Raw genomic sequence first — 11,870 nt, forward strand, 5'->3', positions numbered from 1 at the left:
TTTTCGCGAGTCTGTTTGTTTCTGGGGCACCATATCTCTCCTCACAATAATGGGAAAGCCTTCCAATCCAGAGAAGAAGTCACCATACCGACAGAAGTTCTCGAGGGAGTGGCTTAAACTTGATGAATTCAAAGACTAGCTGGCTTGAAGAGGTATCCCAAAGCATAGCATTGCAAAGCAGTGCATTCTGCCAGACTTCTAGACTCGATCCCCACTTTTTTATTTTCTCACTACTCTCACCTCAACTCGAGTCGGGGCGTTGCTCGGTAAAAGGACATGTCTGCGTATACAAAACCTGTGATTCCTTGTTCCGCGCAAGTGAATATATCAGTATATCATCAATATCTAATTGTTTCACTGAAAATACCCGATATTTTTAGAAACGGAGGTTTTTGTCCAGATTCTAGAGGGTTTCGGGGTTGACTTGGAGGGACCGCCGAAAAAAAGTTGGCAACACTGGCCGCCTGTCTGGCGGGCAGTTACGAGAAGAGAAGGGAGAAAATTGGCAGCGGCAGCGGCGTCCCGCGTCTCGACGATGTCAGTTGACACCACCGTATGATCGCATTGTTCAAAGAGAAGTCGCAGATTTGTTAGTGTGTCAAAGTGACTCAGCGCGTGTTGTGATGTTTTCCGACACAAGTATCCTACGTACGAAAAGTCTCTCGAGTTCAGGACTGGAATGCAGTGGTGAGCTGACGCCTGAGGAACATTTGTGAGTGCCGTCGCATTTTCAAATGCAGTCACAACGGAGTCAGGATTCGGTGTCTGTGCGACAAGCATTTCCCGCTTCGTTGAAACCTCCGCACCGCAACCAACGAAAGGAGATGCCCACCGAGAAATCGCATGCACTCGTGTGAGCGTCGCTCGCTTCTCGGAGTGTGTGTGTTTTGAGAGTTCGAACCAGAGGAGGCACAGTAAGCGGGCTTCGCCGCCGCGAAAATAGTGTCGCCGCTGCCATTTCCCGCCAAATTCCGGCTATTTACTTTCCATTGGCTCCGGTCCCCCAAGTGACCTTTCTCCATGGTGATTGGCTGAGGCTCATTTGACCGGTGGATTCGCCCGCGTTCGTTTCTCCGAGGCGCCGACAAGGGCCCGAAACTCGCCAGTTCCTTTGCGGGATAAAGTGAGGCGCTTCATGCGTTGCACGTCATCGGACGTCAGAAAACGTCATAAATTGAACGTCATGGAGACATCCGGTGGCTAGTGATTACTGATTGGTTCCCATGAGGATGAATTCGTTTTCTGAGCGATGATTGGCCGTTTTCAAATTTGTTCGCGAGCGCTCGAACAGGCGACAGCGCGGCGGCTGTGCCGGTTGGAACCGGCGTCCACGGAGTCGTCGGCGACCGTTCCGGACGGCTTGTGTTGTGTAGCGGTAGTGATGGACTATGAGTTGATTTTTCCTGTTTAAAAATGAAAGCTGAATCATGTGAGTGTCCTCGAACAGTCACAGCTGCCAGGGAAGATACCTGCGCAACATTTGTGCTCTGCTTCTTGGTGTAGAAACTATTCGAGCGTCCGAACGCCTCGTACCCGATAACTGGTCAACGACTGCCGAGAGGCAGGTCATTTGTCGTTGCTTGTTGTCTTACAACACCGAATTCACTTCATGTATTGTGAATAAGTTGCTTAACAGTTACCGGAATACGCGGTGACCGAGACAGACAGCGTAGCTTTGCAGATACGATGGTAGACTATATTTCTTTTCGTGAAACAATATCATCTTAATGTTATGATTAAATACCCGTTCACGTCGTACTGTATAAAGGTATGACGCTACTGTAAGTCTGATTCTTGGGTGATTTCGCTCGACAAGATTTCGTCCGACGCTTTGACTTAGTAGCTGTTCTGTACGTAGCGCCAAAGCCAAGATTGTCAGGCTAATTGGTCTGAATATATCACTGTGAAGTAGCGCAATAAAAGGTATTTTTTGTACTAAGGTCGCTCATCACACCCCATTGCTGTGAGCTCACAACCCTACCACCGTTCTTATTTTTCGCGTTCAATAGCACCTTTATTCTTTCTATTTACATTGCAACTTTCACATGCATAACTGTATATCTGATGCCAATTTTTTTCATCTTGCAGCCACTGAGCTCCAGTTCCCAGTAGCAGTCCTTGCCAGAGGCAGTCCGACATTATCAGTCTTCTTCAAGCAAATTCTGGAGCAATATTAATGTCATCCTGTGTACGTCTTGCTTGCATAACCGTATGTCGCACAATAAAATACTTCATGTGACAAAACTAACCAAGGCTCCGTCGTATTCCTGTAACTCCCACTGCATTCCGACAAACGCAAACAAACAAAAAACAGTGCATGGAAGAAAAAAAAGAACAACAAAAGAAGACGGGAAGCAGAGCAGAGAGGAGGAAAGTAGCGAGAGAGAAACGGATGACACGTCATTTACGTCATTCGCGACATAATCAAAAAAGAAAAAAAAGGGTGGCTAGTCCTCAGTCATTGGTCCAGCTCCGGAGGTCACGTGAGTTTTCAGCTACAATAGATTTCTACTACAGCTTCGCGCCCCTGGCGCCGACCCGTCTGGCTGTTGTGTAGCTGGCGTCTACGTATGTGAGCAGACTGTGATTTCGTTTCGTGGATTTCGAGTCATGGACGAACGCCTGAATGAAAGGTAAGCAGACAAACGTATGATGGATGTCAGTGATCAGACGTTTAATACTGTCGCCTATCTGTGTGCATGGAGGTACGCCTTGTCCCGTATTACATCATTTTCTGCCGGTTATCAGTCATGATCTGGTTGATTCTGCGTGGCGTTACTTGTTGCGTTTTGTTCCGCTATTTTATGTGTCTGATGTTTAATACACTGGTGTGCATGAAAAGGAAAACAGCGTGCATCGCGTACGCAGGGCTCCTCGAATTTTGTCATTAGGCGCGTAACGATAGCATGTCTTACAGAGCGTATTCAGCCAATTAACGTTGCCTGTGCTCGGGTTTACCATATCATTAACAGGTTCCTTTTTTTTTTTCATTCAGACACCGACAGCACTTCGTGGCCCTGCGATCCGCGAGCATGTGGCCCCTGTCACCAGAAAATTCGACAATTGTGCTGTGATGAAGCGGATGGCTTCTGCGACTCATCACGTGCTATATATGTGTATAATAATATTTACTTTCTCCGAACCGAATAGGTTCCCTTAAGGATTGTATAATATGATAGTCACGATTTCTGTTACTCGGCACTATTTATTCTTTATTTATTCTGCGGAATTCTGTAATAATCGTGTAGATTTACTTGCATTCAAATGTTGCTTGTTTATATGTTTGCTGTGTCAATAAATTTGTACATGTGAGTTCCTTCGTCTTCTGGATTTTCATTTTCCCGATAATATTAGCAGATGGCCTGGAGAAGCGCTCGGAACAAGGGGGGGGGGGCAGAGAATTCGAGTGAGAGGGTGTGGAGAGGGCACGCAGCGCACATACGCAGTTTTGGCGCCGTTTTCCGGCTACTTTGTCGTGATTCGTTACGGGTGATCACGTGGTCAAGGGGGGCGGTGGTTTTCGTGGCGAAACTGTGAAAGGTACAGCTGCACTCCACTGATTCGAACTTGTCAACGAACGCGACGATTTGGACTCTGTACGCACGGTGAATATTGGTGTCAGACTATTGAGCTAGTACGATGTTTCATATTAAATGTGTATTTTGTCGAAAATTTGCCTAGTTGTTCTGGAATACGGAAGAACGAGCGTGTGGCGTGAAGTAAAAGCCGATGGTAGCCAGTACCAGCATCCGCCGGAAGCTGCCGTTTACGCAATGGTCCAGGGAAAATTGCGGGCGCTCAAACCACGTGATCCGCAGGAGCCACTCACACAGCGTCTGCGCTGGCCAGCGCGGGAAAAAGGCTCGGGCCCAGTGCGCATGCGCAGACGGACCTTTCTCAACCTTCTTCCCCTTCTCTCCTCGGGTTTTTCGTCTCTCTTCTCGTCCCCCCTACCCCCCCAGTTTCGTCCGTTTGTGGTTTGTCTTCGGCGCTTGCTGTCTTACTGTAGCGCAACGATCATGGTGTCCCAAAGCAGACAATCACAAAGCGATGGTGTATGACAAATCAACTTTATTTGTCCTCGGGAACTGCTTCGAAAAAGCTCTTCCCGCTGTTGTGATGGTAAGGTGGATGTACCATTCCGTTCAGTTCGCCACAATCTAAACCTAAAGCATTCAAAACCCTCAAACTACCCCCTGGCGTGTACGTGCACCATGGAGGAAGGAAACACAAGGAGCGGCTCTTCCCTCCAGACTAGCGTAGCCACCCTCTAGCGGTCACTCAAGTCAAAATCGCCATTGCTTCCTGTCCACCACGTGATCCCCTCTAAAGTTTCGGTTTTGTAAGGATTTGTTTCTCGCGCTGCTCTCCGTATGATTTTGCTTTTTGAAAGTAATTTATTGTGAAAATGTGAGCACCGTCGTAGAAACGACGTATGGTAATGTGTTCCTGTCCCGGCTGCGGCTCTCGTTGAATTGAAAGCAGCTCTGTCACGGGAATGCGTTTTGTTCGCAAGTACACGGTAACTTGCTTTAGTCGCCCGTGTGTCTTCGAGTATCTTCTGTTGTTGTACAAATCAGATTAATGGGACGGCATTCTTTACCACTTACTCAAGAAAAGTACATACGTTGGAAGTAACCGTTGCCACACGTGACGTTTCCGGTCCGGCGTACTCCTTTTGCGTTCTGCACAGTGTGACTGGTCATCTAATAGAACAGTAAACATTCGAACACACAGAAATGAAGTGCAAGCACGCGTTCAACGTAATACTGCCATCTGAACTGCGACACAACTACAGCTCGCGTCGTCTGCTATGCTGGAGCCATGCTGTTTGGAGGGTCACGTGAGCGGTCACGTGGTAGCATCCCAGAATGCAATGCGAGGCCGGCTACTCTCATCCCGATAGAAAACTGTCGGAGGGGCCGCTCCTTGTGTTTCCTTCCTCCATGACGTGCACAACGGTTGCAGTCCGAGAACACGCGTGGCCGGACAGACGCGATGTGTTCTTTCTCCTCCGTTCGACTGCTTCCGTTGAGCGGTTCGGGTGCTCGCTCCTCAGTCAAATGACTCTCGCCCAATCAGCGCGAAGGAAACTGACGCCAGTTTTTAAACCAATGAGCATCCAAATATTTATACATATATTGCGCAGCCAATCAGAGATCTTCCGCGTACGGACGCCGGAGGCGGTGCGTTTCGCTTTAGAGCCGGCGGCTGATACCGGGCCGGAAGGCGAGCCAAACAGACTCCTGATTGGCCGAATGATAGGCATCATAGTTCATTTTCATTTGTTTACGTCGTGGGTGGTCATGTTGGTCTCGCGAAATAGTAAGTGGATGACATGTTCGTGGCTGTTGTGTCATGTATTCAGGATACCTACATCTGCCTGGTGTTCGGGGATGCAAAAATCATGTTCGTTCATCTTTGTTTTCTGCCACAAGAGGAGTGAGCGCGAGAACGAATGTGGTTCGAAACACTCTGCTATTAGACACAGCAGTCGTGTCGTGTGTGCCGAGCTTATTTTGCTGCCGACGACTACGGAGAAGATGCCGTAGACGGCGAATTGCGAAGGCGTCCGAAGCAAACTGCCGTTCAGTAACCAGTAATTTTGCTTCACCGAGGTGACGAGTTCAACACACCTCTTGGATATGTACAGGCGTCACACATGTATAAATTATAATATAACGATGGCGTATTCCATTTAACCTACTTTAATTCCATTCCATTTAATTTATCCTAGTTGTCCCGTACTCAATATTGTAAGCATCAACAAATTTAATTTTAGGGGCCTTCCAGTGTTGAAGTGGCGCCAGACTACAACGTGTTGTGTGATCCAGGCACTCAAGTTGACATGACAGAAATAGCTGAAAGCAGGTATGCAAAGTCCAGATATGGAAGCAGTAGATTTGTTAGGTGTTGCAGACTTTGTGACATTTATGGAGTCTTTGGACAGGTGCAGAACATTAGTACGACGTCAACAGGAGGAGAAACCGATTAGAACTGCTAGCTTGTTTGAATGGTAGAAGAATACTTCCTGTGTGACGAGGTGTAGTTATATGACTAAGCAACGCGAATTAATTTTCCATAGATGCATCCTCTACACTTGAATGACCATTGAAACAGTGAAAGTTCATTGTCTTTCAAGCCCCACTACTGGAATTGTTCAGTGTGTGTCACTGCTGCAGTGAGCCATGCAAGGTTACCACATCATATTGGTCCTAAATTTGTAGAGTTCCGCAGACGCAACCGTCATTTTCCTTTATTCTTCATGTGGTTCTCCATGCATTGCATGGGCACTGCCTTTTCTCTTTCAGGTTCATGCTTTCAAGTTCTTGTTCTGTTGAATAAATCGTCACTTGAGAGGTTGCAGCCATCACGCTGTCTACTGTGTTTGCCTCTATCTATATTGATGTGCCATAACGGTATAGCACATCAACATGCCAATAACCTACCAACAACAACCAAACAACGTTGCGTAGTCCTACTTCTGGATGGAAACTACACGATGTGGTAACATTCACGTATATAAAATTTTAGTCGACGGAGATTGGCTGTTTTTGTACAACCTTCATTGCACTTTTCGTTCTCTGCAGCATTAGTGTCCCTGTAATCTTTTCACCAACGGAGAATACAAAAGTGCACAAATGGTAAAATGTAACCAGCTTCTTAAATTCAAAAGGGAAAGACGAAACTGTTTATACTTCTCTTGTTTATTTTGTTGCAGGTTTTACAACTCTATCAAGTACGTCAAAACATCATTGCAGGAAGTCCTACTGTTTCCTAAATCCCTGGACAACAAAAAGAGAGATATAGTTTGAGTTGTGACAAAATGTTGCTTCTGCTCTTATATTATATTTCTAAATGTTATGATGCATTTGTAGTGTAGACTGAAGCCAAAGTACATCTCAATTACAGTAACAGAGAACTTATGCTATAAATTATTTTGCCATTTTGGAGTACTATGCACACCAATGGTGCATGGTTAACTTTGAACCGAGATCAAGGGTTAATAATACTTAAGTCAGCCCTCAAGTCCTTTACAAATGTTAGTTTGTGACGTGATAATGAATCACTTACTCCGTTTACCAATCCCAATCTTGGTTCAAATATTAATTGACATTTGGAAACTTAGTCACTAAGAAGTATACCAAAAGGTTATGAACACAGTTCTGCTGAATGACACTGATGAAAATTATCTTGCTTACTCCTCACATACACAATTGAGACATGAGTATAACCTACAAATACATCTATGCCCACAGGTTACTTAACCCTAACTACTAATTATAATATGCTCTGACAGCAAAGAAAAAGCAATGAGAAACTTGCAGGAACCAAGAAATGAAAATGCAATTGTCCGTCTGCTTTTCACACGCGTTCTCTACCTCTCGGCAGCAAAAACCGTAGTATCCATCCGTAGTATCTGTCGGTTTGCATTGCACACATGAACACCTGCACGACGAAAAAACAGCGCTTGTTGCAGCTTACACAAGTGCTTCTCCCTGATACGTGGAAATTTCACAAAGCAGTCCATGTTCACGGCACGGTGAGCTACTGCTGAGGACGAATGTGACTCCGATTTAATCTCTGGACGAGGAATCTTCTGCTGCGAAGAACACACTTTCCAGCACGCTAACGCACGAACCACAGTTCTGTGTGAGCGACAGTTCTCGAATGCGGAATTCCAGCGCACTCTCAAGAGGCTCGACATTCTCGACGTAGAAATTGGTCACAAATGCCCACTGCCATTTTCGTTTTCGACGGATTAGCGCCCGGAAGTGCGCGTATTACATGCGTCCTCGACAGATGGTGCGGGGTCATGCAATTGTTGACAGACTGCCCGGTTTCCTACTAGGTCCCTGGACATGCAATTATGGAAAATTCGATTACAGAAAAACTACAGCGACGCCCAAAGATACGACGACGGTTCGGCATAATCTCTTGACTATGCCGACCGGAATATCTCTGCAAGCTCACCTCAAAATGACGTCTATGACGTGTGACCAGGAGAAGGTGGCGCGCTTCTTGGTACTTTTACGGGGTACAACTTTATTGTATGATGATGAATGGTCCGTGCACTGTTTAACACAATTCGTGACAACTGTATCGTCTTGATGTATTTCCTATGCATTTCCGACGTAAGCATGGCCGTCTGGCTGATGGTTGTGTATGGCATCCGCCTAGGGGCGCTAGCCGACGGTTTGTTTCGGTTTCCACGTCGCTAGCGCCACTATGCGGCAGCTGCACACAGCCATTGGCAGACCGTGTTTTGGCAGGCCGTCGGTACAGAGGACAGGAAGCGCACGATGACGAAGACTTGCGTGGTCTATTTATTTTGTTGAGTGCCTGGTAACCACGATTAATCGCGAAACGGAAGTCTTGCCTGTCATGAAGGTATGCCGTCACGCGCGGAAATGTGAGCACCCACCCTGTATTTCTACTGCCGAAGTAGAGGTGGGACACAGGAGGTCAAATGGAACCATGACGGCTCCAACTCAGCCTTTTGCCCCAGTGTCGATACTCATACAAACATAACTCCAGTGTTAACTAACTGCATTTTCATTCACGTTGCTCCTCGGCATTGAATGTCCTCCGCAGTATTTTTCCACCGCGGAACTGAGCAGTACTCCATCGCACACGAAGAGAATTTGCGGCGGCATACTTTCGGGTCACCGTAAAACATATCGGCCGGCTGCTGTTGCTGTCATTCACTGAGTGCTTCTATTACGGTCCGCTACGTGGCGAGCAGCCAGACGGAGCGGCAAATCGGTTTTGCCAAACTTGGCGAGTACAAAGGGCCATCCAAAGAAATTTCAGATTAAGACGTCCGATGAAAGTGTGTGTGTCATTATACCGAATAGCGCTAAAGGTCCGCATGGCTCCGCGCGTTCACCCTTAACTCGCCACTCCAGCGATAACGAGGATGAGAAGGTATGATGCCACGTCACCGATGACGTTATAAGGAGAACTCGTTCTGGTTCGCCGGTCAGTGAGGGGTCAGCGCCTTGTCTCTTTGCCGCCGTAAACCAGTTTTGCCAGTTCTCCCGGAGAATTGGAGATAGAAGGAACGGCCGAATCATTACCCAGCCGGGAGAAATGATTCTTCAGAACCCCGAACAGCCGAGTAGCAGACGAGAGCGGAGCAGCAGACATCATTTCTCCAATCAGGGAGCGTTCTCCTTATAGCGTCAGCGTGAGGTTCCAGGCAGATCACAGGCTGGTACTGCTCTTCACCGTTGCGCACGGTCGCTTTTTTGTGGCGTATTGTAAATTCAATTTCTGCGATAATTATGACTACGTGGTGTGAAGTACTTCGCATGGTGCATCTTACTGGCCTACTGGCCGTTTTATAGGAAGAAAACAGGGTGTTAAAAATGATTTCTGTGCTACTTTAAATTTAGCGGATTTCGGGATCTGTCTACCGCCACAATTTTGTATTTAGGATTAGCGGGATTTGGGATTTTTTGGCGATATGTTTCAGAGACTAGCGATACGAATATTCGGTGGACGACAAGATGTTCCGAATTGCATTTACTTTCTCTCATTATCCGCTCAGCCTGGTCTTGTCATATCTTTTGGCAGTCTAGTATGCTCATTCGCTGAAACATCGGGCCACTCCATTGTGCAGCGAGCAAAAGTGCACAGCAGCGGCAGCGACTTTTTCGGCGACTTTCAGTTGGAATTTTTCGCAACTTTTAGCGGCATTTCGGGAAGCCACTAGCGACTTCCTGTGGATGAGATTTGGCAACACTGTGACGAATAGGAGAGTTCGCGTTGTCCGGCTTGGCATGCACTTACTCCTAGGTCTATACGACGACAAAGATATTCGTGCTCACTTGTATTTGGCTTCGAGGTTACTCTCATCGCCCTTCGTCACATCGGGATCCTTGTCGCCCTCTTTGAAGAGGGCGAAAGTGGCCGTTCCTTTTACTTTGTCGTGCACAAAGTCCGCTACAAGGAAGATAGCATCGGTCGCAGCGTACACTTTGCCAGTAGCAACAGCGTCCGTTGCAGGTGGCACTTTCTCCAGGTCGCCCAAAAGCATGCCGTAGTGCACGCTGTGAACACCTGAAAAGTAATCAGTTTAGTGCGTAACAGCTGATGCGAGTGAAACACATGGACCAGCACAAAGCAGGTCTGGAGCACGAGCGGAAATTGGGACTACGAGCTTCGAATTTAATATTCAAAGCAGCTCTAGAAAGCTCGTCATAAGTTTCGAAAGCTGCTGCTACACTTTCTGCACCTCATGCCGTCAGCATACACTTAAACCTTATCACCAGGACCAGGTACAGGAAACCAACAATATTTACGTTATGTACAATTTGCCCAATAGCCGAACATTCTGCCGGAACACACCTGTTGCCCCTCTTGGATCGGGGAAAGTGGAATAATTTCGTTACTGATGCAGACCTCCTGTTCTAAGCTACGATAAAGGAAGCTGATTGGTCCAATGACAGAAGAGCCCACGATAATAAATCCCGTGTACGCTTCAGAGCTTTCCCTGCCGCGACCACACTGTAAGTCACTTATTTCTGCTGTGCCGCCCAATTCGTTGACACCTTTTGCCGTATTTCAACAGTCATCAACCACCGTCCAGCAACTAACATCAAGCACTACCAATGGCGTAGCCACAGGGGACTGGGAGGGGGGGGGGGGTCGAGGGGGCCCCATACCTGCAACAGGCCGACCCACGCATATCGTGTAAATCAGAGGGGGAAAATATATATAGGGGCAGCGTGATGATAGCAAAAGTTGTTGCAGTTACCGGCGCCTATCGAAGCACTATGAGCCTTTCTTGCTACTCGTGAGGCGGCCTCACAGCTCATGACAGCCCATATGTAAACTCATTCTTAAGCGTTCAAATATTCTGTATCTTCATCGCTTATCTCGCTGTGTGCACAAGGATGAGTGTGGGGTGTGCCCAGGATCCTCGCAGGGGTGGTGGTGGTGGTGGTGGTGGTGGTGGGGGGGGGGGGTATCGAGCCCCACCTCTACCTTGGAGGTCTGACTACACCACTAAATACTAGAACTAATTACTGCTGGCTATCACCATACTAGCCGTGTCAGAACAGACACGCAACATATAGTAGCTCATATGATGCGAACTATAGGCCAGATGATGACCTAGTGGCTGTACCTTTTGTTGCGGGCCAGTCGCAAACAATGCATCGGGGTTGCTCCCTGTATCGCCATTTCGACAAGGTACAGGAGAGAGCTCACAAAAAATCGAAGCGAGACTTTCGAAATGCGACAAAGAGTGGCCGCCTTCTGGGCATGCGCATAACGCAGTGGAACAAACGTTTCGAGAAATCGCTTTCCAGAATTGGCATAGAGCAAAGCCTCCATTAATGAATGTCGTACCTGGGACTGGATTGTGGATTGCCTTGTCCAAGAGGGCACCGTTCAGAATGCGAGGGAATTCGTAAATCGAGGTTTGACCTAACTGTGTATCACAATATTATGGAGAATTGACAGCGCGAGCACTGAATGCTACTGAGGCGAGGCACAAGGAACGTTAAGTGTATTTGCGTCATGAAAGTTGCCTCCAAAATAAATTCGGTATAACGTCCTTTAACCTTCGCAGACGATCCTTTCTAAAGATGTAGCTAGACGCTGCTGAACCTAACGGCTGCTGGACGATCGAAGGCAAGCAACAGGAACAACAACAAAGCGAACGCAATAAACTGAGAAATATCCTGATCAAGCGTTGACGGTATAAAGCAATGTGACACTCCCCCAAGCGTCGACTATGGTCACATACCTGGTTCAGGAATCAGAGCCATCAAGATGGTTACCAAGAATGCGCGACCCATGCTTCGAACGGTCAGAAGTGGAATGGCGGTTTGGCACGGCGAGCAGGCGCTTTAGTGCTT

The 11,870-nt window shown here is 47.3% G+C and overlaps 1 protein-coding gene across 1 annotated transcript in view; it reads right to left on the reverse strand.

Annotated features, from left to right (window-relative positions):
• Positions 1-11,870, reverse strand: part of LOC135388714 (uncharacterized) — a 30,892-nt gene extending 19,022 nt beyond the window's left edge. The window contains exons 1-2 of the mRNA XM_064618448.1: positions 11,759-11,870; positions 9,834-10,065 (exon numbers count right to left, since the gene is read on the reverse strand). Of these exons, the coding sequence (XP_064474518.1) occupies positions 9,834-10,065; positions 11,759-11,810 (284 nt within the window). The 5' untranslated portion in view covers positions 11,811-11,870. The remainder of the gene's footprint in view (positions 1-9,833; positions 10,066-11,758) is intronic.

The sequence above is a fragment of the Ornithodoros turicata genome, chromosome 3 (genome assembly GCF_037126465.1).
Source record: "Ornithodoros turicata isolate Travis chromosome 3, ASM3712646v1, whole genome shotgun sequence".
Taxonomy (NCBI): Eukaryota; Metazoa; Arthropoda; class Arachnida; order Ixodida; family Argasidae; genus Ornithodoros; species Ornithodoros turicata.